The sequence below is a fragment of the Andrographis paniculata genome, unplaced genomic scaffold, assembly GCF_009805555.1.
Source record: "Andrographis paniculata isolate CXL003 unplaced genomic scaffold, ASM980555v1 Contig30END, whole genome shotgun sequence".
Taxonomy (NCBI): Eukaryota; Viridiplantae; Streptophyta; class Magnoliopsida; order Lamiales; family Acanthaceae; genus Andrographis; species Andrographis paniculata.
The window spans coordinates 1,508,820-1,534,379 of record NW_026137563.1 but is presented as its reverse complement, the minus strand read 5'-3'; the positions used below and the strand labels follow the sequence as shown (position 1 = coordinate 1,534,379).

Sequence of the window (25,560 nt, the reverse complement as noted above, 5' to 3'; positions counted from 1 at the left end):
AAAATTGAATTATAATCACAATTTTATTATATTTCACTTGATGTATATCTTACCAAAAAATTATCATTCTCTACTATGTCTGTCACTGAATTTATCTTTTATTGCCAATTATGAAAAAATAAATAAATAAAAATAATCTACGAATTCAGCAGTCCACCTCTTATCCAACTTCACAGCCCATCTCAAGCAATATCAACAATTTTATTATATTCCAATAAATAAAATAAAATAAAATAAACGACAAACAATTTAATTATATTAAATTTATGATGGTGATGAATCATGTAAGAATTTATTTAGTGATAATGATTGTACTTTTAGAAATACTTAAAGCATGAAGGCCAGGCGAGGCCATTGAAATTCAATCATGTAAGAATTTATTTAATGATAACGATTATATTTTTTAAGTTGCACATGCTCTTATTAGAGACGAACTATCACATTGGGAAAGGTGAAAATCTATCGCCAGATCATCTAGACACGTGTCACATTCTTGGCAAGGAAGGGTCCAGATTCTTTGTACAATGCTCACGTGGGGAACATGAACCGTTCCCTCATCTGTGCAGCTTTTCTTGTGAAATATCTCCGCACTGAAACAGAGGCTACTGGACTGATTTCAGACCCCATTCCAGTGCCACTCCGAATCCAATTTCCATTTCCGAATCCCTACCTTCTTCTGCATTTCTTCGCCGCCTCTCCTGCGCTCTGCTACTGAAAATCTACTCTCCGTCAAGTTGATGATCGAACGATGCTCTGGAACATTGGTTGATTGATTTATTCATCTGTAGAATTATCTTGGTAGTATGATGCTCCCAATTTCTTCGCTGAGGCTCAAAGGCAACATCCTTCCCATTAACGTTCCCGCGCTTGGTTCTCGGTCCATCACACCGCGGTAAAATGTCGCGTGCGTTTATCGTGGTCTGTGGAGTAGTCGAATTATGGTTAGTGATTTGTTTATGTCTTCTGCAGATTGAAACCAAGCGAAACGACGTCCTCCACGAAAAGTTCGTCGCAGAAAATTTCCGGTGAAGTAAGTTTCTTTGGCGGTTCATTTTCTTGGATTAGAAGTAAAAAATTTAAAAAATTGCAGTGCCGTTGGTTAAAGAATCAGAGGAATATGTTTCAGGTTAGAAAAGAATATTGTAGAAGTCGTATGGGCTCCTTTGTGTACGCAGCTCGAGGAGGTGAGCAGAGCGTGGCAACTCAGGAGGTATGATTGATTATCTTGGTATATTCGGGTTCATGGCCTCAAAGGGTGTGTGCAGTCTGTTCTATTGTAGAAACTTTAGGGTTTCAGGAGAAATTGATGTGGTGAAATGTGAAGAGGATATCCTTGGAATGCAGTTCAATTTTTATTTTTTTTTTTGGGGGGGGGGGAAGTAGAAATTTGATAGAATTATACCACTCTTTGCTCGGTAAAGATCTTTATACCACTTACCTCAGTTTTGTATTTATCCAATTCTATAATTGCAAATGGTTGCATTGATATTCAACTTGATGTAATTATTTTCCTTGTTTTAAACTTATATGTTTATAGTCCTTCAGTCCTCCTCTTTGAGCCTTTAATTGAAGTATAATATTGTTGGAATTTGGCAGCAATATAAATAATGAGATATCACACTGATGGTTGCTTTTTTTGAAATTTTATACATACATAGTAGATATCAATTTAATGGCATTAATTTCTGCCTTGCTAACTTAAGATAATATTAGATGCTGCTCTTTGTAGAGATGATAATGCCTCTTTTGCTGCCTGTAATCATAGCAAGAAGCATCTCAAGGGCTAGAGAGTCCAGCGCTGAAAGTTTTTCCAGGTCAAGCACATCCTTTAGGAGCTTCAGAGGTTGAAGGTGGAATCAATTTTGCAATTTTCTCACAAAATGCTACTACAGTTACCCTGTGCTTAGTCCTTAATGTGAGGTTTGAAAATGTCCCTAAATCTTGAACTCCACAGATTTTAATTTCTAGTCATGGTTGCAATGCCAAGACTACTCTAACAGCACAGATTTAATTTTTTTATTTGTGTGTCTTTCATAATTTGAATTGATATATTTACAGGGGAATGAATAAGAATGCTGATCCAAGGATGATTGAACTATCACTTGATTCAAAAGTAAATAAGACTGGAGATATATGGCACATCTGTGTTAAGGTATTTGCTTTTATTTTATTTTTTTATAATAAATGTGGTATCTTTTTTTCTTACCCCCCCCCCTCCCCTTCTTATTTTTTAGATACAGTATGTTTGCTTCTAGTTGATTCTCCAGCTTATCTTATGAAGTAATAAGAGGAAAGTGTCACCTTAAATATGTTTGCCAATTTGGAATAGTGAATAGAATATAAATGGCAGTTTGCCAGAAATTTCAGTTCCATGCTACATTACATGTCTTGTGTTAGTAAAAACTAACTTTTGTAATGTTAACTTGTGACAGGATGCTTTTTGGTTCATGGTTCCTTGGCAATGGGAAATTTTTAATATAAAAATATTATCTTCATCTCTCAATTTTCATTCTACATGCTTCCAGTTAAGCTCGTACACATTGAATGAGCAGAAATTTCTATTGGCTTTCTGGCAATGATATCTATATCTTGATTCACCTCTGGATCTAATTGAACAAATTACGTAGATTTGGTATGCTGAATCATTAGGCACCGAGAGAGTATCCAATTCATATAGGACTTCAGGTTTTGCAAACATTGTAGTGCTGTAATTTGTATGTGTGATTATTTTTCCAAGGTACATTTGTACAAACGAAAACTGCTATTTTTGTTGAGATTTCTTCATTACAATTATAAGGTCACCTAATGACAATTACCTGCATTCTGTAATATTCCAATGCCAGAATGTTTTCTTGATCTTGAAGATGAAAGGACTGTACTTTGAAGGATAATTGTGAAGTGTTCAGACTTAGTATTCTTTACGATGAACACGTGGTTGGATTTAGCAATATTTATGTGTTGGCTATCTGTTTTATTCCTCCCCTGCTCAATTGCCAACATGGTGAAGAATGACTGTCCTTCTCTTATATGTCAGAATATCTCTTTATTGTAATAGTGTGTGCATCATTTTATTTTCTACATTATTTAATTTATAGGCTTATAGTGATTCTGTAATGTGCTTTCTTTCAGGATTTGCCACGTAGCAATATTTTATATGCCTATCGAATAAATGGACCGCAGGATTGGAGCCAAGGGCATCGTTTTGATTATGGAAATCTTTTACTTGACCCATATGCTAAGTTGATTGATGGACGCCGGATATTTGGTGATACCAACAATAAAATGATTCAGTTTCTTGGAACGTATGATTTTGATTCTTCTCCTTTTGACTGGGGAGAAGGCTATAAACTGCCAAATATACCTGAGGTACGGTGAAGCAAATCAGGTGAATGATATTTTTCCTAGTATAACTTTGTATGAATGAAAGTTTTAGTACCCAACAGATATTTTGCGAGGTTGATTATCTATGAACTGTCCTAACACAAATTACAATGCCCAAAGATAAATGTGTATCCTTCGAACTACAGTGCCTTCAGTAACTATTTGTTTCTGATGACATTCTTCTACTCTTTAGATTGTACCTTGACAATTGGAGTAATTAGTGGTATATAAATGAAGTTCTTCCCTTTAAAGAAAGAGTGTATCTGGTGTGATTTCTATATTTATATACATATATATATATATATTACTGTTATTGTAATTGAAAGATAAGGATGATCTGACAAAATCTTTTTGAGAACCTCAATAAAAATATCTCTTAAATTGAAATATCATTAAATCATGAAGTTCTTGGAACTGACATTTCTAGGGTGATGGCTGAGGTGGTATTGATTTCATTGACCTGGTTGATGTACTTAATATGGTTTTACCTTTGAATGATAGAGAATGTTAAAAGCAGGATATTCTGAAAATCCCACTTCTGAATCTATTCTCTCTTTCTGAGCGTGTAAATGCCACATTAACATTATATAGGATTTTGCAGGATGAACTTGTTATATATGAAATGAATGTCCGAGCTTTTACTTCCGATGAATCTAGTGGGCTTGACCCAAAAATTCGTGGAAGCTACATTGGTGTGATAGAAAAGGTAAAACATGCGAAATGCAGAAGCATAAAGAGACCTGTTTTAGGCATATCTGATTCATCATGAAAATATGTGTCTTTCCTTTTTGTTGAAGACTTCCCTTCCCTAACTACCTTTATTGCATCTACTTTCTTTTGTCTTATTTCCAATAAATGGTAATTTTCTTTTGTAACTCCTGACAAGTGAATGTAAGTTACATAAGTGAATTTTGAAGCAAAAAGTTGATGATTTTATTCTTCTTGATGAAAATGCAATTGGCTTGCTTGCCTCTGCCCTTTGATTCTGTAAGATTTGAGTATCAGCATTATTTATTATAAGGTAGATATATTCAATTTCTTTATAATTTTGGTCTTCAACCCACAGTTGGAAAGGAAATAGTTGAGATGTGGTCAAGAAATGGTAGATTTTCCCCCTAAATTGCAAGAACCAGAGACCTGGAAATGTCCATATTAATGTGTTTGCACTGTAGACAGGAAGATGATTGAGTGAGTTTGGAAATGGTAGATTTTCCCCCTAAAGTGCTTTGTTACATTATCCTACTAGGTATGTTTGCCTGTGTGACAAGGAAATATGCAAAGATGATAATTGCAGATGCCTTGTTGATCAATTTAGTTTGTATCTGTTGTACTTAAGATACTTCAAAAAAAATTGCTTACCTAGGGAAAATGAAACGCAAAGATACAGTATATGCTATTAGTTTGCATTGATAATATCCTTTCTTTTTTCTTTTTTTTCATTCTTTTCTTTTTGTCCTCTTGCCATGCCCTTCTATTTTCGTATTATCTTATATATAACTTCATATTGGAATTGAATTTCTGTGAAGATACCACATCTTTTGGAGCTTGGTGTTAATGCAATCGAATTGTTGCCAGTGTTTGAGTTCGATGAATTGGAGTTCCAAAGGCACCCAAATCCTAGAGATCACATGGTAACTACAACAACTTTGATTCCTTTTATGCATTTAGTTGAGCAGGATTATCTTGTCTGATATTGTTGAGTTTACATATGATCGCATTGTGTGATTGCCAACTTAAGAGCTGAAATATTTTGCCATTTGTATGTGGTGAATGTCTGGCTTGAATATTTGTTTACAAGGCTTTTTAGTATATTTTTTATAGAATGCTAAATGAAGGATTGGTAACCGTGTATTGTTCAATTTCCATAGTATTTGCTGTGTTCTTCAACCAAGTAGCAACAATATATAAGAGAAAAATAAAATAAAATTGAACTCCATATTCAGCTATATCAAAAGGTTGTCCACATGATCTGTTTATTTATAAATGAAAACATATTTTGCAGGACAATATACAATATGCACAAACTCAATGCAATTAGACTAACTTGTAAATCAAACTAATAAATTTGCAAAAAATATAGTTGCTAGAATTAAATGTACAGGTTTTATAGACATGCAGCACGTGATATTTATGATGTCACAATAATCACTTTGTTGCATGTAGACCTTAACATCACTATGCTTTTCTAATGCGTCAGCTTGTTTTGTTGTTGAACCAAGGAATAAACGCCATGTGACTGGTTCTTTTTTATATATATAATGCGGGAACTGAAACATGTTACCTTAATTATATTCTGTGCATTGAGAAGTATGTTGGTTTGTTCTTATACTTATATTCTGTGATTGCATAATAGATTAACACATGGGGTTATTCAACTATAAATTTCTTTTCACCTATGAGTCGTTATGCAAGTAATGGAGGAGGACCAGTTAATGCTTCTTCGGACTTTAAAAAAATGGTTAAGGCACTGCACAATGCTGGAATTGAGGTATTTTTATTTTTATTTTTTCCATTTAAAGAATTCCATATAATAGTAGACAATAAATGAAGACCATCATGCTTATGGTGCTATATTCCTCTCTAGGTTATTTTAGATGTTGTTTATAACCACACAAATGAGGGTGATGATAAAAATCCATATCCTATTTCATTCCGTGGCATAGATAACAAGGTAATTTTGCTGTTTTATAATAAAGGAAATTATTTTATGTTTGCTTTTGTTTTTTGTTTCAATAACTATAATTCCATTTTATTCGCAATTGGATGTTCAAGTCCTTCGTGGCAAAAATTATAGGCATCTTTCATTATCACAATGGGCTGACTCTTGTTTTCTACTGATTCGTGTGTTTCTTATGTATTAACTTTATGTAGGTCTATTACATGTTGGACTTGGACAACAACGCCAAGTTTTTTAACTTCTCCGGTTGTGGTAATGTCAATATCATGGGTTTTTTGTAACCCTACACATTCAATACTTGTGCTTTTGAATAACCTGCTGTCATATTTGGTGAAAATCCTTGGGTGTACTTGTTCTGTTTTGGATGTTTTTAATGGAGAATAGATTTTAGATGTTATATGTTATAAGGAAAGAAATGTTAGATTTGATGGTTTTTTAGAGAGAGAAAATATAAACAAGATTGAAAATATTAACAACACACAACTTTGATTTTTAGAACTTCATGTACCAAAGGCTTATTTTTTTAGCTTCTATTCATTAAGTAAGGTTAGCCACGTTTTTTTTTTTTTTTCATTATATGTATATATACATATCTTTACTATTATGTGTGATTACTTTGATTAAATTTTTTCTTAAAAAAAAGCCTCTATCTAATTTTAGAATATGATCGTGGTTGTATTGTTGAATCAATTTATACCTAGCATCTAACGCAGGCTCAAGAAGCATTTGACATTTCTTATGAGATAATCGAAACATGTGATTAAGAAGGTTCATGCCTTTTTATAGCTTCAATTGTGACATTTAATCAGAGAAGTCATTAATGTTTTTTCATTTATATTTATTGGACCTAAATGTTTTCTAAGTCTTTACTAATACCTTTATATGATTATGTTAATTTCTATGATATGTGACCTTGATGCAGGTAATACACTCAATTGTAACCATCCTGTTGTCATGGAGTTAATACTCGACAGCTTGAGGCACTGGTACATTCTTACCCGCCTTTGTGTTTCTCTTAATATTGATGAAAGTGTTATATGATCTTTTAATGCTGACTATTCATAATTATGAAGGTGATCTACTATTACATAGCGATCGTTTCAATTGGCATAAAGTGTGCCATTATAAGCTTTCGCTGTTTCTCTTTTAATGTTTATTTTATTGCAATTAAATATGTACTTCTAAGTTATCCTTTTTGCAATTGTATTTTGATCGAAGGGTTGTTGAGTATCATGTGGATGGGTTCCGTTTTGATCTAGCTAGTGTTCTATGTCGAGGAACTGATGGTTCTCCACTAAATGCTCCTCCATTGGTCAGAGTACGTTTTGCCACTGATGGTTGTGATCATTATTTTTCAAAATCTTCTCTTATGATTTTGTTCCCTTCCTTCTTCATCGTCATTTTAATTAATGATACAGGCAATTGCCAAAGATAGTGTACTTTCTAGATGTAAGCTGATTGCAGAACCATGGGATTGCGGAGGTCTATATCTTGTTGGAAAATTTCCGAACTGGGATCGGTAATTAAAACATGTTTCTTGATTCTTAGTGCATTTGAATGGACTCAAACACGGATGTGCCACAACTTGGGATTGCTGAAATTACTTTTATGGTAGTACCAATTAGGTGCAACAAATTTACAGATACATACTCCAGAGTGATATAAACAAATATTTCTGGATTTTTTCTCTTGTTTTGTTATTTTTCATTTTGTTACTAAATTTTCATCTTAGATGAATGCATGTATAAATACAAATTTAAAACACAATTCTTTTTTGGCTTACAGGTGGGCTGAATGGAATGGGATATTTCGTGATGATGTCAGAAGATTTATAAAGGTGGTGTTGCATTGAAATAATGGGAATTCAGTTGAAATTCATTAGTACCTCATGCCACAAGTTAAAAAGAAACAAAGAACTCTGATAAAAAATAAAAAAATAAAAAAGAAACAAAGAAATATTGTATGTTGCACATAAATGATAGTCATAATACCTCAGAAGGTAAAAAGTAATACAAATTGAATGTTGTAAAATTATTTTACTTGACTTCAATGCTAAGTTCAGCCTGCCGACAAAGGCAATTTCCGGAGTTCAGCCAGGATTTTGATAAAAACAACTATTCCTCCTTAAATATCCATTATAACCCGTTATCTTTTGAAATGATTCTTATTTTTTTTTATTCAATTTCAATGTAGGGTGACAGTGGTATGAAAGGAAGTTTTGCAACTAGAATCGCCGGTTCTGCTGACTTGTACAAAGTTAGTATTACACTATTACTTATTTTATGCTCGTGAAATTTTTTGTTCATCTATGTGGATCAACCATTGTTGATGGTATTGAACCTTAAAACCAGTTTTCTGATTTATCTTACTTTCCTGATATTTACAGAATTATACCCTTCTATAAAATTGATGACATTTACACTCATTGATAGGATAGTCAGGCAGATCTTTGATTTTTCCTCCTTTCTGTTTCTTCTTTATTGGAGACTAGAAGAATTTTTATTTGGGGGAGAGAATAGGGGGTACTAAAGTATTCAATAAAAACTCATTTGGTATTACAACCAGGCAGATAGCTCCACAGAAATAAGACCTTGATCTTATTATTGCTATACTATGACCCCCTTACTAATATATTATCCAACAGAAAATCAGATTGGAAACTTTTTCACTCATCCATAATCTAGGCAGCACTGTAATTAGTCATTTTTTAACTCATCTTCTGCTGTAGCTATTTCATTATGTTGGAATGGGGTGAGTTTTGAGCTCAAATTGTGAAGTGAAAATGAAATATGTTGAGCTCAATGACCAGCCCAATAACCATTACACATTCTCGGTTCCAGGTCAATAAACGCAAGCCATGTCATAGTATCAATTTTGTTATTGCACATGATGGATTCACACTATATGACCTTGTTTCATATAATTATAAGGTATCACTTACTGCTCAGATATCTACCTCAGTTTTGTCAATTTTATGATCAGGTTATGTTTATGGCCTCTTCTTTTCTGTTCATACTTTAGCATAATGATGCCAATGGAGAAGGTGGAAAGGATGGAAGCAATGTCAATTTTAGCTGGAATTGTGGCTTTGAAGGTAACTTGGATAATATATCTTATTCTCCATATTTGCACTAATACTGCTAAGTCAGTTTTATGCAATTTAGTTATTGCCCTATATGGTGTTCTTGATGGTTCCACACATCTACATGATGACTTAATTGTTGTTTTCTCGCTACGGTTTTTTCAGTGACATGATACAAATAAGAATCTTTTGAGACTTCATTAATCAAGATGTGATTTATGCATTCCAAGAGTGTGATTGCAGGAACTTATACTTCCAATTTCTATCAAGATGCAGTGTAGCTCTGAATTGATAATAATAACAAAATTAAAGAAGGGTAGGATAGGGGGCGAAATCATATTGCAATTATTGCCCTTTGCTAAACCTGTCTTTTAACCAATGGTAGTGTTCTGTAGTCCTGAATTTTCTCAGATCGGTAGGTCATTATTTTAGTATATTTTCATTATTAGTAACCTTTCGCTAAACCTGAAATTTGACATTACGTTGTTGAACTCTTTATTTTTTGTGAAATATAGAGGTCTTATTTGCCTTATTTTCACTGTTTTCTGCAACTAGTTAAGTTGATGCAGTGAGAGTGAGCCTAGCATTTTTGTCGGAATACAGTTTGTGGCCAATAGTATCATGTGATGGGTTTCTGTTGAGTGTATGACTTTTACGTTGTGCTAGACTACCTAATATGGCAGAAAATTCAGCATGCCTTTTACAGTGCTACCTTGTATAATTAGACTCTTTTAATATCAGGAGAAACTAAAGATGCAAATATTAATGCACTAAGGTTGCGACAAATGAAAAACTTCCATGTGGCACTTATGGTATCCCAGGTAAGTGAGATGTATCTAAGGCTCACATCTGATTTTCACCTTGTTACTTTGGACATAAATTATTTCCCGCATGAGGTTTCACTATATGTTAGACAGCGTTAGAATATATGCGCTGAGCACATGGGCTTAGTTTATGTATGTATGCATACTTTGTGTTAGGTAATGAATTGAGATTCTAGAATTCACAGCATATGTTTTTTTGATAACCTATTATTATGGTAGTACACAGGTTTTTTTTTATCCTATTTTAATTTATCACTTAAATTTGGAAGAAAATATGAATCATCAACTCTAACTATAAACATTTGTTTCAAAGAGAAAATTGCTATTTTGTGTGATTCTTGATCTTTGGATTCTTCTATGTTATAACATTGTAACCAAGGGAGTATTTGTACTGGGCATGGAATATTTGAAAATGTTTACTACATTTTTTGTGGCATTGTAATTTGTGGCACTAAAATATCTAAAAGGTTCTCAATGTGCAGAGTTTTTCTGAGATTCAGAATTTAGTCATGTTTTTTTTTTACAAACGTTGACAATTTATTTAAAACCGATGTTATCTAGCAGTCATAATCCTTTATAAAATGTGATATTACATTAATATCTGAATTGTTCTTGTGCCTAGGGAACTCCAATGATGCTCATGGGAGATGAGTACGGTCATACTCGCAATGGAAATAACAACAGTTATGGACATGATAATGCTCTTAACAATTTTCAATGGGAACAAGTATGTGTGTGCTTAATTTCATTTTGATGTGCCCTCTCTAATCAATTAACTGAAGTTGAAATTTGACGGTACAGTTGAAGGACAAGAACAGTATTTTTAGGTTCTTCTCAGAGATGATAAAATTTAGACGGGATCATGAGGTCTTCACAAGAAAAAACTTCATTGGCAAGGTAAACTATTCTGCTTATTGCACTTGAACTTATCTGTGAAATGAATTCTCCAGTAGTTACTATCTACTACTGTTGTTTTTACGTCAACATGTTCTTCTATTTTATGAAATAGATATATAAAGGAATGCAATAAAAGTACTGAATGTAGTTCTATATTCTAACATACTCTTTGATAGTGCATGTTTGAGATATTTTTTATATTTAATATATTTTGTTATGATTCTTTAAATTAGATTTTTTTTTTATTTAAAATTATTTTGTTAGTAGCTAAGTATGTCCTGTCTATATCATTCTGTAAATAGAGTATTGATTTTCATTAATTATAATATACAATTTGAAGTTCTCTTTTTATTATTTTTATTAAATCAACAAATTGTAATAACATATCCATGGAGTTTATATATCATTATGAGGTAGAGCTACTGGGTTCGGAAGTGGCGGAAAGTCTATCAAATCCAGTGACTTGGGAGGACGTAGATGAAGCAACTTAACCAAGTATTTCGAACCGAATGCCAATCCCTTTCCGCCTTATTCAGTACTTCATTGGCACAGTGTAGGTTTATTCGTGCAGCTGTTAAATCTCAATTAACTGTGTTAATATTCACTTTTAGTTCCTCAGAAGTCATGTCGATCCAACGTGACAACAAATTTCGATCATCAGACAATTCCATCTCTGTATCAAGCGTGCGATCCCCGCCATTGCAGATACATGCAAATTCAAATGCTGTTGGTATCAAGCGTTTCTATAGATTTGCATAGGCATATTCACGACAAGCCCGGAGGCTGCGGTCGAATCCCACACCATGTCTTCATATTCTTTTAACAATGAAATTATCAAGTGGGCCTGGCTGAAGTTTGGTGACACACTCGGATTCGAGCTCCACCGCCAAGTTTGATAATTTTATTGTTAAAAGAATATTAATGCATAGCATGGGATTCGTCCGAAGCCTGTGTACATGTCGCGAATATGTATATGCAAATCTATATAAATGTTTTGTTTTACCAATGGAATTTGAATTTGCAAGAATATGCAATGGCGTAAATCGCACACTTGACACATACGGAGATAGAACTGCCCGATGATCGGGAATTGTTATCCCAATGTATTGGCATGACCTCTGAGGAACTGAAGGCAAACATTAGCATGGTTAAGACGGATTTTGCAGCTACGCCGTGCCAAAAAAGTATTGAATAAAGCCGAGGTGGATTGGCATTCAGCTCAGAATACTTTGGCCTAAGTTGCTTCATTTGTGTCCTCTTTAGTCGTTGGATTCAATCACTTGCTACCACCACCCAGTTACTCTAATTCGTAATTATACATAAGCTCTATGGATATGTTATTTTTACTTTTTGATTTAATAAAAATTTATAGAAGGAAAAAGATCAGAATTGTATATTATTGTTAATGGTCTATTTATAGGTGTAATATAGTCCAGATAGTCTAAAATAATAGAAACCTAATCTAGAAAATCATTAACTAAGTATAGAAAATGTGTCAGCATCCCCTATCAAAACTCAAGTATTATAGTAGAAATCAACACGTAGCCAGAATCGTCCACTAAATCAAACTCAAAAGCAGGATTATCAATAGAGTTAGAGTCGCAGGATTATCCATGGAGTTAAGAGAGTATTTTGCAAATGTGGTGCTAAAGGAAACATAGAGATATCTGCCTGTATAATACCAAATGATATTATGAAAACTCTCTTTTATCCTTTGGCCTTTGCTTTTAATAAAAAAATTCATACTCTTCTTCACCACCTAAAGAGCAATACAATATCTTCATATACACTTTTTTCGGTGGCTTGGTGGGTTAAGTTTTAATTCATAAAGTGCACCTTATTGACTGTACTGATATGTTAATTCCTCCAAACAAATGTGCTATCAAAAGTTTTGGTTTTTCCTTGATTGCAGAATGACGTTACATGGCATGAGGACAATTGGGAGAACTATGAGAGCAAATTCCTTGCATTTACGTAAGATACATAGTTCATATTCTCTATCCATTCGCGAAATATGTATATCTTATTATTCATAAAAATGGCAAGCTGCTACCTAGAAACTCTGCTTGCATGAGCTTTAATATTTTTAATGTGCAGTCGATATTCTTAAGCATGTGTGCTACGAACTTTCCATCAAGGAAAGTCTATTAAACACAAATGGATATTGTTATGTTTCAGACTTCATGAAGGAAAAGGTGGAGATATATACATTGCGTTCAATGCACACGACTACTTTGTTGAAGCTGCTATACCCCCACCACCAAAAAGCAGGCAGTGGCTTCAAGTGGTTAGTTTTCTTGATTCAGATTCAACTTTGTTCCTTGATTGTGGCATAACGTACAAAATTTGAAACTACATTTCAATAGGTCACATACATAGTAAATTTACTCACCATCCTCCCCTCTTGGTTTCTTGATTTTTAACTCAAAAAATTTCATCTTCCTCTAGTTTCATGTCATTATGATAAAAACTGCAGGTGGATACCAGTCTAGAATCTCCAAAAGACTTTGTTCGGGAAGGCATTCCCGGCGTTACGGAGACTTACAGTGTGGCCCCTTACTCGTCCATTATTCTCGAAGCCAAACCAACATCCCCTGCTTCTGCTGCTGCTGAAAATGGTATGACTCGATGAGTATTTATTTTAGTCATGAAGCTTAAGTAGAGCATCATATGAAAAAATAAATTAAAAATAAATATCAGAAGCTCTTTCCCATCTGAGCTTATGTGTTTTGTGTTGTATTTAGAGGTATAATAATGTAATAATAAGGTTGGTAATTCTATTTATGAGATATGTTTAATTCCAAATTGATAGTAAGTAATAATGTACTTGAAATATAAGCATTGAATTTGTAGAGGATCCTGCCTTGCCTTGCCGTACACTTTCAACAATCCAAGTGTACATCGACATATTATCATTATATGTACTTAAATAACATAATGAAAAAGAATATTAAAATGTAGTATTATTAGTATATTCCAATGTAGCATATTTGTATATTAGACGGTAAATGCATTGATGTAGACTATACAGTAGGCCAGGCTTGACCATATATATGTACATATAATAATGTGTATGTGTATGTATGCAAGGAAGGAGTGAAGATGGGGGCGGGGTGGGGTGGAAAAAGACAAGAGGACAACTAAGAAGTGAAGTAGTAATAGTAGAAGTACATAGTAGATGATTCTGGAAATTAGAGGAATACTGTTCCTTTGTCTTGTTTTGTTTGCTTGGGAATCTTTCATCATTGTCCCTAGTACCTCTTTCCTTGGATTGGATTGGATTGGATTTGGCAGCCCTCTCTCTCTCTCTCTCTCTCTCTCCCTCTCTCTCTCTCTATATATATATTTTTTGATGAGATGAGATGAGAGATGAGAAGGGGCCTGTTTCTCTTTCTTTCTGGTAATCCCCAAAATGAAATGAAATGGATTGGATTGATATGATGAGCAGTAACTTTGTTGGAAGACCGACAGAATCCAGCAGCAGCAGCTTTATCGAACACTGCACCTCTTGCCATGCCATGCCATGCCAATGTATGATCATTCATTACTCCAATCCTGCCTCCTTGTGTTTTCTTGCCTTGCCATTTGCCAACGCCACCCACATTCTATTTATTAATTTATTTTAACCTCGCCGACCTGCCTACATTTCCTATCTTCTCTTCCATTAAGAAAACACACACCTCTCTATACTGTACATTCATTATGTAAATAAATCTGTGTATGGTTGGGCCTATTACTTCACTTGGTAATGCGCGCGCGCGCACATTACACAAACAACATTGTGGCTACACATACACTTATGTGGTATCCAGATATTGTGTGTGTTTTTTAGATTAAAATTTGAATTAAAATATTATTCCTTTAGTTTTTAAATAAAGTATATATAAAAATTAGTATATAAAACAAAAAATATATATTTAATTTAAGATAAAACAAAAAAAATTAATTCTTATGGCTAAAATGCTAAATGCTTAGGTAAGATAAAGTTCATGTATAAACATTAAAGTAATTAATTAAATAAATAAATGATCACAACGACCAATAACTCCTTCAACCCTAAAGATAAAACGACAACTACGGAATTTCAGTTTCAGCAGAGCAGACTCACACAAATGTGAACGCCGGTCAATCTATATTATATATATATATATATCTCACAAAATAATCGGAGGTGTCTATCAGTACGGCTGCCTACCCGCCGGCGGCCATACAACGTCGCCGGCCGGCTGGTAGTTGTACATCGAAACTCCACCGCCGCCACCTCCACCTGCCACCGCCGACTCATGTCTCCCATTTCCGCCGGCTGCCGCCAAATCCTGCTCCTCCTCCGTCTGCTGCAGCCGGTGAAAAGTCGGGTTGTTGAACGTAGCCGCCACCAGATAAATCGTGCCGGCGGCGACAAGAGGGGCCACCACCAGACCCCCCACCACCTGCCCGTGGGGCCCCGCCAGGGACAGTGTGAACATCCCGTTCCCGGCGGCGGCGTCCCCCCCGCCGGCTCCGGCCGGGAGTATCGTGCCGGAAATCGACAGTATATCGAAGCGACCGCGGCAGCTGACGACGGCGCCGGGAGCCGCCGACGGCTGCTTCAGAGTGACGTCGGTGACGATGCCGTTTCCGCTGAGGATGCAGAGGCCGATGCCGCGCTTCCGGGAGAACCTCGCCGTCGCCTCCACTATGTCGGCGCCGGCGGGGAGTTCGAGCACGTAGGGGCTCATTGTGGGCTCCGACGGCTCCCGCGCGACGACGACCTGCGACTTGGGCTTATTTTTGGAGCCCGGCGGCCGGCCTCGGGGGCGGCGGATGACCTCGATGCTGGCGCCGTCGTTGGGAACTGGCGGCGGGGGCAGGGGGATGCCGCTGCCTCCGCCGAGGGGGCTGTGGGATTTGGTATCGGTTTCCGGGGCGGCGCCGCGGTGGGACAGCGGCGGAGAAGGGTGGTGGGGGAATTTGGGGAACATATTGCAGGGATGTTAATGTTTTGCTTCTTATAGCAGCAATTTATTATATATATATATATGTATATAATATACGTACAAATGTGTGACTTGATTAATGTGGGCCGTTGGATTTGTTGGGCCTTTGGGCCCAGCATATGTAATCGAATTTTTGTGAATTTGATGATTAGTATATTTGGGTAAGAAATCATTTATTTGTCGTTAGCATATTGTTTATTTTAATAGAATGTTAATACTTTGTTAGAAGAAACTCTCATAAATGAAGAAAATTGTTTAGCTTATTAAAAATAAAGTTTGATATTAATTTAATTTAAACTTCGATTGAACATATAATCTTGGTAAAATGTTTTCACAGATTAGATTTAAGTATTCAATCAATCAATTATTATATAATTCACTTCAGTTCATTCAATTTTCACAAATAACATTTCTTAATATAAAAAAAAAAAAATGCATATACCAATTAGTCCTAATGAGCATTTTTTATTTTATTTTTCAAAAATCAGAATATCACAACACAACACAGACATACGCCCTAAACAAATAGGGGGGGGGGGGGGGGGGGAGACGAGGGGCATAATGATTCATATGTGAAGTGAAGTCAAAAGAAGTGTGGGAGGATGTGAAGTGATGTGCTGAAATCTATTAGAATCTAATAAAATTATAGAACTACTATTAATGTCTGTTTGCTTTTGAGCAGACAAACACAGAATAAGAGTTAGTAAGCATTTGCGGCTTCACTTTTCCATCTCCCATTCCCAAAATCAAAAATAAATTTATCTATCAGCATCATTACCAATTCACATACTGATAATAATAACACAAAAAACACCAAGATAATAGAACAAATTGAAACCAAATTCTAAAAAGCCACAACCATAGCATCCCATCCCGGGAACATTTTTTTTTTTTCTCTCTCAAGTCTTATCTTCTCAAGTGGATAGAGAGAATAGAAAGCAGAAGCAGCTGTGTGTGTATATATGTGTGCAACATTTACAAGGCACTGTGTTGATTCCTACCAACTCAGCCAAAATTGTACTGCGTATTCATCACCGATGAAATAATGCCCGAAACTTTCTCTCCAACTCATTATTTTTATGCAGGCAATATTAAAAACTAAAGTGGCATGCATGGAAGTGAATACCAAGAACCATGCATCGAATGATTGATGCCCCTGCACCGCTGATCCAAATCATGTGGTGGCCTTAATTCAGGGCTTTTCCGAGGATTAGGAATATCAGTAACAGTATTGACAAATCTCGGATGAACTTAGATCCAGTCAAGTGCTCGATCCAATGCTGCCACCTGTAAGTTCAACCAGTAGATAGCCGCTGGTAAAGCCTGGTAAAGATTACCACATTTTCACCATATTAAAGATGGTGACTAAAGTATCACTGTAATTAATTTGGGATACGTATATGGGCAGTAGAAATAGAAGCATCAAGCTAGGAACACATCATGCCATATGGGGAAATCATTTGCATCTGTACTGTGGTATCAAAGTCTCCCTAGCTAAGAAAAAGGGAATAGATGGAAGAGGGCGAAATTAGGTACGATAAGCATATGCAAATACAGACTCACCGACTGCCTTCAGCTGATCTGTTCTCATCATCAATTATTTCCTTTTCAAATTCCTCAAGTATAGTGCGTTGTCTTTGTGACACGGTACTGGAGAAAAGAAAAATTAATGCCAATATTATAAATATGTAGACCACATTTCTTCTGCATCATAATTAGTGTATACTTTATGGAATTAAGATACGAAAGTTTGTTTCAGAGCGGTTTCTTATCCCAAGCTCCATATGACATAGAGGGGCAAATAGAAACCTAGTTATAATTGCCTCTGCCCAATTAGATATAGCGAGATAATCCAAGCATGTAAAACCAGCATTCATCGTATATGGGTCGCTCATCCTCGATCAAAATTAAGACATTTTGTGCCATTTGCACCAAAAGGATGTATATCCTATATCAGCAGTAACTACAAGATATCAAATGGTGTGTTTAGTTGTGTTTTGAGAGTAGCTTCTTTTTTTTTAATTTCAATGTATGAAATTGTTTTGGATTTGAATTTGTTTAGTGGAAAATAGTAGTTAGAAATTATTTTACTCTGATTGCATAGTTAAAAAAAGGATGTTGCAAAGGGAAAGATATTGGTGTTTGTGTAATTTGCAGGTGTACCTACACTTCTAAAGTCAACTTACACACATTGGCAGAGTAATATCCAAACCATAAAACACCAAATTGCTATTCAACACAAAAATAAACTAGCATGAAGAAGGGAAATAAACTTACGACGGAAATCTTATGCAGAAACGCACATACAAATCTCCATGGTCCACAAAAAATCCTTGTCTTGGTAACCCTTCAGTGCATCATACTCATCAGTAAGCATACGGAAAAAGTGGGTTGTGACTAGCAAAATGAGAACAAACAAGAAAGTTTACCTTTGTTTCTTAGAACAACTAGTTGCCCATGTTGAACCCCCTTAGGTATCTGAAATAATCACAAGCAAGGATTTAAGATCATTAAATAAATCACTTAAGATATGGGTAAAAAAAATTTCAGCAAAGCAAAAAAAGAATAAGGGAGAGAAGACTGGAGTTTTGATGTCTCCTCGATCTCAGGAAAACAAAAGCTGCATGCTGTCATAACCCGATGAATAGACACAATCACTGGACAGTGTCTCTATGAGTAATCACTCCATTTCTTATTATCATCTAAAATGTATATGACATAAAAGCTGAAAAAATAAAAATTAAAGTGTAAGAATGAAAACAGATAAGCAATTGTTAAGAAACTTTTTTAATTTTATGGTGTATATCGAATTTTCAGTGCAATGCACGAATGCTTCCATTAAATTCAGAAAGGAAATTTAGAAAAAACAAAATCGTGAAATGATACACAGCACAGAGTTTGATTTCACAAGGGACCTGTGAAATTCATACCCGCATTTGCGTGTTCCCAGAAAGTGTAGGCACCTCAACACTACCACCAAGAATTGCCTGAGAGAAACAGTGAAACAAAACCAAAAATAAAATTGAGTCCTTTCCATCAATTAGCTATATCACATAGAATCTTCTAGCAGAGAATATAACTGCAAATTATAGATAGATGGTCACCTCATCCATGGTATATATAATATGTAATTATGTATATATATACATATATTCTAGACGTAAATAGAATGCACATAGCGCACATCAAAGACTTATTCAAGTTAATAGTATAAGCAAGAACATAAACCAAAAATAAAGTAGCTTTGAATACTCGCCAGCATTTTGACTCAATTCGAATCTTATGGCACGCCTATCAATGGAAAATACACCTAGTTATATGGCATTTCCCAAATAGATAAGAACAAGGGCTCTAAAGTCCCATGATTTACCTATGCAATCATCTGAGCGGAAGAACAGTTGGAGAAAAAAGACACATGATTAAGTAATGGGAAAAATAATAATAATAATAAATAAATAATAATAATGATGATAAAAAAAAAAGAAGTATACATTAAAATCTGAAGTGATTAAAAGCATTGAGAATGTATATAAATAACAACTATTGATGCTCCACAACAATTAGCAACTTTATTTACTGCAAAGACAACACAAAAAAATTCCTCATTTTATGGAGCCAAAACTCGGATAAGGTGCTAAACTGCATAAAAATAATTTAAATAAGCAGCACAACTCACTTCTGTAAAGCTAATATTAGCATCCACATAGAGGTCAGCACCTTCTCTGTTGAATACACGATCGGTTGCAACCTGGATAAAATACAAAAACACACACATATATATATATATATGAAAAGCTAATAAAAATTTGAAAACAACCAAAACAAATGACTGAAAAACTGGGGAGCCAGCCAGAATCCAAGTGGCGACACAAGAAAGTAAAAACAGTACTCAACCCAAGGAAACCACAAAAAGTAGTTCTCAAGGTGTGGCCTAGTAATATCCACAATGTGCATGTATATATTGCATTGATGTGATCAATCTGACTAGTTTGTCTTTTAGGAGAGATTATTCACTCTCTTTGTAGAGAGAAGCATCTTCATCCATATTAAAAATAACGCCCATTAAGAAACCACTAAATCATAAATAGTGTGTTTATTAAAAATAAAGGAAAATTATATATCCATAACAAAGCCTAAATATCCATAAAAAGGTAAATTATATATAGGATGATATATATATATATAAATAAAACTGAATTTAGAATCTAACAGTTCTAAACTACTAAAACATATTCTAGTAGACTTATAGCATTCACGACCAAACATTCACAAAGATGGATCTGTAATAAATACCAGCTCAGCAAGAAAAATATAATCAGATGAAAGTGGGGATGAAATATTTGATAGTAAGAGAGAGCACAAGAATAATGTTGCCTTTAAATTTATAAAAAGGTCACCAGGAGACTTTCCCAATCCACTGGAATTGCCAGCTTTTGGTACACGAATGGTATCGCCAGAATCCACACCTAATCAATTGAAAAGAAAAGAGAATCTGGTGAACACACATCATGGAACTTCTGTACAAAACCGCCAAAAGCTCCAGTGACACATGAGTGGAGATGAAGCAGAGATAATACACAATGACAACTCATCCATAATGCAAAAAAACTTGCAACTAAAGTACCAATGTACCATTATCCTGCAGTTAGTAGAAGGAAAGCTTTTAAAAGTAATTTCCTCCAGTGTTATATAACTATCACAATCAATATAAGATAAACTTGAAGAAAACAACCAAACAACCTTATAGATTATCTGTATGAAGAATTAATGTGGAACACACCTGCCGGTATGGTTACTTTGACATTCTTGATTCCTTCACACACCCCTGATCCCTTGCATACTGTGCAGTAATCCTAAACATGTTTGTGTTAGTTGGTTTTACTTTTTATCAAATGCTAAACATTTAAAATACAACTTAGATAAAGTAACAATTGGACCTTAATGATTTGTCCAGATCCCTTACAAGTACTGCATGTTGTGGTAAATGGTGGAATTGTTACCTAATAACCAAGACAGCAGCGAGAACAAGCCATGAATAGAAATTAGAATTTTCTGAGTCTTAAAAAATAGTCAGCATACTACCTAAAAAGAAAACAGGGTAACACAACTGTCTGGCAATAATTATTCAAAAATACTTGCCGTTCCTATGCCTCTGCAAGTAGGACAGATTCTAGTCCCAGCATCCAATGGGTGACCTCGGCCGCCTACATAAAAATACTATATATAAGGAAAGATCTTAAAATTCAGAAAGAGTATTGCCATTTGGTGCCACAGGTACAATAGGAAATTAGTTGCAATATTAATATATATTACTTTCCTTTCCTATTCCCAATACATATCAAAACACAGGCAAAGCTACCAAACAAACCCTTAATTTTTCAAAAGCAGTACTTTGCAACTAACGGCAGCAAAGGGGATTATGTTGTTTAGGTGGTCTAATGTACTAGCACAGATGAAAACAGGCAAGATAAAAGGCTATGAATTGGGTGATAACATTTTGAGAAGAATTCAATCAGGGCTAGTTTTGTTAAGACCATCAGAGCACAAGAAAGTAGGAGAAAATCAACTCAAGCTCCAAGTGTAAAGTTCACAGAATTGATTCATCTCATCTTACTGTAATTTAAATGATTGGGTGGAATATCAAACATCATATCACAATTTTTGCCCTAAAAGGATTGATTCAAGTTTTATTCTTAGGTTTCCCTCTTACCGCTTACCAAAACTGAAGAATAATCCACACATATTACAAATTTTAGTGTATTGTCAAGCATAAATCTGCCAAAATGGATATGGACATATATATATATAAACACATGTAAAAATGGTATATGTATGTATAACATAAATTAATCCCTTACTACTGTCCAGGTTAGCATGAAACTGAGGAGAGAAAAACTATTTCCGAACGACATCAGTCCTGATCAAACTAGCATATAATCAATAGCAACTTCTGATGCTACAACCCAGTCATATTATGCAATTGAACTCAAGAAGATTAACTCTCATTTCCAAACTCAGACCTTTTTAGGAGTTGGGACAGCTTATAAGGGAATTGTCAATTTGTCATGAGTATAATAAAACACAATTCTATGTATATAAACATTACAAATCTAGGAGATATTCCTGATAAAAATCCTCGAAAGTAGACTACAGTTTTAAGGTTGTTTGTTCAGATGGAGGATTTCCACATACTTTGGATGATGTGGTTTAGCACATTAACAATACGTTAGAGAGTAAAGAAATTTGTATATATATACGAAGATTGAAGATTAAACATAGTTATAAATCAAACTAATGAGTCTACTGGGAGAGAGTAACTAGGTTCTTAACAACAAATGGGCAAATAGGAAAATTTATACATTACTCACGGCAAGCTTCGCATGGCACATCTGCATTGAAGGACAAATGTTTTGTGCATCCAGTAGCAGCTTCTGAAAACTCAAGCAAAAGTTCCACCTGAATTAAAAACAAACATGACAGGCTTTAATTAGGAAACATAGAAAACTAAGGGTATTTTACTGTGTTTTGGTATTGTTTTGATGTTTTGAAGGTGATGATAGTTGTTGGATGCAATAATTGATGGGAGTTTGTCGATTGCATAATGCAAAAATAGCTTCGAAAACACAAGTAAACAAACCCTTAAATTTCAAGGTGCAACTTAGAACATAAATGGTTAACCTGAATATCACCATCCAGATTTTCAGCTTCATTTTCAAAAATCTGCATGATGCAAAAATGGTATTAGACCCAGTTCAACATTTTCCAGTGTGATAATAATAAAAGCAGGACCAACCACCTCATAAAAAATTTTGTGAAATGAATTAGAGAACTGAGTTCCACGTGCGTCTCTAAAGTTAGCATCTCTGAATTGATCCCATGCAGTGTCAGAAAATCCAGCATTCTCTGTCCTTCCCGTACCCTTTCTCAGCTGATTCAGAGTTATTGTTCTCAATATTTAACCGAGTATGTCAATAGATATTAAGCTAGCAACATTTAACTTAGCCAAATCAAAGTGATATCAGCATGCAGAACCAACCTAAACAAGAAAATCTTGTATGATACAATAAAAGAAACCAATAAAATTTGCATGATACCAGAAAATAAGGAAACGCTATACCCTGTTATACTGGGCTCTCTTTCCAGGATCTTGCAAAGTCTGAAATTACCTTCCACAATAATGTTATGCAGAAACATTAGAAAAGTTCCATAAAATTAACTGACTTATTAGCAAAATATTCACAAAACTACAACAAGCAGACCTCATATGCATCTCTGATCTCCTGGAATTTTCTCTTGGCTGACGGGTTGTTCCTATTAGCATCAGGATGGTACTTCTTGGCAAGCTACATAGTGAATATATATAACCAAGCAACAAAAGGGTACCAAATTGTAAATAGGTAGCAAAACTCTGTAAGACCATAATACAATGATGATCAAACCAGAACTTACAGCATGGAATGCCTTCTTAATCTCATCTGGAGTGGCATCCACGGAAACCCCAAGAATCTCGTAATAATCGCGATCAATGGATTGGTGAATTCCTGATATATAAAACCACCGAAATAAAAACTGGCATAAGATATCAACACCATACAAATCACGGAAAAACTAACTAGAATGCAACAGGTAAACCTGTGGCGTGGATATAGCGCTTCGACCATACAAGTCCCGAGGTTTCACATTCAGCTTGTTTTCTTACATTTCGACCCCAATGCGCGGAAGCTGAAAGTTACAGAGGCAGTCCACATTATTAGCTATCAACAATATGCTCTGCTGAAGCATCCTACCCGTTTTGGTAAACCAACATAAATAACTTACTTGAAGAGTGAAACAAGCCCAATTGAAACTGAGAAACGTTTTCCCGTGAAAACCCATCGGATGACTGCACATCAATCGTCTGCTGAAACAGGAAATAACCAAAAATGAAAATGACGCCAAGTTAATGGAGTCGATTCAACGGAATCAGAGCAAATACCAGAATTCTCCGCACGACTGATTTCGGGGAGAATGGAATCCACCTCAACCGGCTCATTCCCGCGAGGCTGCAACGAAACGAAGCGGTTTCTTTCTCCCTCTTTTCTAGCACGCCGCTTGGCCTTGCCTTGATGCCCAAGGTTGCTGGGCTCAGCTCGAGTGAGTCAGTGACTCGGCTTCTCAGCTCTCTTTGACCCGCGTATTACGAAAAACGATGTTCGTACATTTTAGGGTTGCGCTTGCGATGTCCAGTTAGCGGCGAGAGAAGAATCGCATACTAACTGGCGGCATAGTACGGATTAAGAAAAAATGATCCATCGGCTAAGCTTATTTTATTTCGGCTCACTCTTTATTTACGGTTTTAATTTTTTTTCACATATATTTATAAAATTATTTTTATTTGTTCATTATTTATATTTCTTGTACATTCCACATAATTTTTTTTAAAAAAATATAAGTATATATTTTAACCTCATTTAAAAATTTATAATATATATATTTTTTATTTTAATTAAATTATTTAATTATTTTAATTTTAATTTATAATTATTTTTATTAATACATTATAACTAAATTAATTTAATTGGGACAAAGAAAGTAATATTTATTAACATATTAATATTGGATTTGTATTATTCAATTTTTAATTTGATGTAAAAGTAACCATACGAGGTAAAATATAAATATTTATGAAAAATATATGTATTTAATAAAATATTATTTTTTAATTGGTTATCACAAGACTAATGGAGTAATATATTTTTTTGAAAAAAATTTGTTGAAAATTTATATAAAAAAGAAAAACAAAAATATATTGATAATAAATAGTACCAATGACACGAGGTCATAAGTCCAATCTTACACCATGCCATCCCTACGGACACACACCATTCATTTTTTGATTAAATAATGTTGATTTTGGTATGGGCCAAAGCAAACCCAAAGTCTAGGGTGTTTTTTATTCATTGGATTTTAGTTTGAAATTACTTTGTTATATTATTAGATATGCAAATTTGTATTAATAATGTAAAATATATATTTTATATCGATCTTTTCTAAATAAAAAAATGAATTATATAATATATATTTGTATAAATAATATATTTTATAATTTATCGAAAATTATATCATTCGAAAAATATTGAATAAGCAAATTATTTATTTTGTATATGAATAATAATACTCAAATTCAAAATTTACAAACAAATATGATAGTGATTCAATACATTTTTTATGTATCCATAGGTACTATATTGGATTTGAATTAGATTTTGGACGTGTTTAGCAATTAGCTGATAGCGGTTAACTGTGAGCTGTTAGCTGATTTAATTAGTTGATTTGACTAGCTGATTTGATTAGCTGTTTGTATTAAAATGTTTGGTAAAACAACCGTTTGATATTAGTTGTTTATACGACAATTAAGGACATTTATATTTTATTATTGTTTCTAATATATTCAATTATGTTTTTTTGAGTTTAGAATGTTTAAAATTTTTTGTTATTAGTTATTGAAAATCGTAAAAGTGTTATAAAAGTATTTATTTTTATTACAGTTAGATTTTAAAAATAATATATTTTTATTAAAATATATAAATAGTTTTTTTTTATTGAAAATGATGTAAAATATAAAATAATAAATTTTTCGTGTATATATTTATTATGTTAGTTATCGATTAGTTCATTATATTTATAATTTTCAATAAATTTAATTTATTTTTAATATAAAATTTATATAATACAAAAATAAAT

At 34.2% G+C, this 25,560-nt stretch overlaps 3 protein-coding genes across 8 annotated transcripts; 1 reads left to right on the top strand and 2 right to left on the bottom strand.

Moving 5' to 3' along the window:
- Positions 1–571: 571 nt before the first annotated feature.
- Positions 572–13,718, top strand: LOC127246972 (isoamylase 3, chloroplastic). 3 transcript variants are annotated; one of them, XM_051268655.1, is made up of 24 exons: positions 572–892; positions 970–1,030; positions 1,127–1,210; positions 1,766–1,920; positions 2,059–2,152; positions 3,130–3,366; positions 3,983–4,087; positions 4,908–5,012; positions 5,735–5,869; positions 5,966–6,052; positions 6,253–6,310; positions 6,981–7,044; positions 7,277–7,376; positions 7,477–7,577; positions 7,844–7,895; positions 8,252–8,314; positions 8,899–8,988; positions 9,080–9,152; positions 9,882–9,961; positions 10,587–10,691; positions 10,766–10,861; positions 12,774–12,835; positions 13,040–13,148; positions 13,338–13,718. In XM_051268655.1, the coding sequence occupies exons 1-24, from the start codon at positions 804–806 to the stop codon at positions 13,491–13,493; spliced, it is 2,361 nt and encodes a 786-aa protein (XP_051124612.1). In that variant the 5' UTR covers positions 572–803; the 3' UTR covers positions 13,494–13,718. The 3 variants fall into 3 exon arrangements, with proteins under 3 accessions (XP_051124612.1, XP_051124613.1, XP_051124614.1); XM_051268656.1 differs by lacking the exon at positions 572–892 and having other exon boundaries at positions 1,016–1,030; positions 1,730–1,915; XM_051268657.1 differs by lacking the exons at positions 572–892; positions 970–1,030 and having other exon boundaries at positions 1,136–1,210; positions 1,714–1,915.
- Positions 13,719–14,837: 1,119 nt separating this feature from the next.
- Positions 14,838–15,975, bottom strand: LOC127246978 (AT-hook motif nuclear-localized protein 28-like). The gene has a single exon (XM_051268666.1). It carries the CDS (start codon positions 15,820–15,822, stop codon positions 15,040–15,042), a length of 783 nt encoding a protein of 260 aa, XP_051124623.1. The 5' UTR covers positions 15,823–15,975; the 3' UTR covers positions 14,838–15,039.
- Positions 15,976–16,649: 674 nt separating this feature from the next.
- LOC127246976 (chaperone protein dnaJ 1, mitochondrial) lies at positions 16,650–24,120 on the bottom strand. Of its 4 annotated transcripts, none has more exons than XM_051268663.1 (19): positions 23,813–24,119; positions 23,656–23,737; positions 23,470–23,559; positions 23,287–23,378; positions 23,097–23,180; positions 22,955–22,993; positions 22,634–22,765; positions 22,516–22,557; positions 22,206–22,293; positions 20,977–21,041; positions 20,775–20,837; positions 20,618–20,690; positions 20,212–20,303; positions 19,514–19,585; positions 18,768–18,824; positions 18,267–18,315; positions 18,115–18,184; positions 17,401–17,487; positions 16,650–17,160 (listed from the first exon to the last, which is right to left on the bottom strand). In XM_051268663.1, the coding sequence occupies exons 1-19, from the start codon at positions 23,867–23,869 to the stop codon at positions 17,133–17,135; spliced, it is 1,362 nt and encodes a 453-aa protein (XP_051124620.1). In that variant the 5' UTR covers positions 23,870–24,119; the 3' UTR covers positions 16,650–17,132. The 4 variants fall into 4 exon arrangements, with proteins under 4 accessions (XP_051124620.1, XP_051124618.1, XP_051124619.1 ...); XM_051268661.1 differs by having other exon boundaries at positions 16,650–17,124; XM_051268662.1 differs by having other exon boundaries at positions 16,650–17,124; positions 23,656–23,734.
- Positions 24,121–25,560: the final 1,440 nt, after the last annotated feature.

Bases quoted from the DNA above. Each gene is read 5' to 3' on its own strand.
- LOC127246976 (XM_051268661.1), bottom strand. From the start codon at position 23,869: ATGAGCCGGTTGAGGTGGATTCCATTCTCCCCGAAATCAGTCGTGCGG. The intron at 23,560-23,655 runs GTAAGTTATTTA...TGTAACTTTCAG, and splicing joins GGGCTTGTTTCACTCTTCAA to CTTCCGCGCATTGGGGTCGA. The intron at 18,316-18,767 runs GTATGAATTTCA...TGATTATTTCAG, and splicing joins CTGGGAACACGCAAATGCGG to ATACCTAAGGGGGTTCAACA.
- LOC127246978 (XM_051268666.1), bottom strand. From the start codon at position 15,822: ATGTTCCCCAAATTCCCCCACCACCCTTCTCCGCCGCTGTCCCACCGC.
- LOC127246972 (XM_051268655.1), top strand. From the start codon at position 804: ATGATGCTCCCAATTTCTTCGCTGAGGCTCAAAGGCAACATCCTTCCC. The intron at 2,153-3,129 runs GTATTTGCTTTT...GCTTTCTTTCAG, and splicing joins TATGGCACATCTGTGTTAAG to GATTTGCCACGTAGCAATAT. The intron at 9,962-10,586 runs GTAAGTGAGATG...TCTTGTGCCTAG, and splicing joins TGGCACTTATGGTATCCCAG to GGAACTCCAATGATGCTCAT.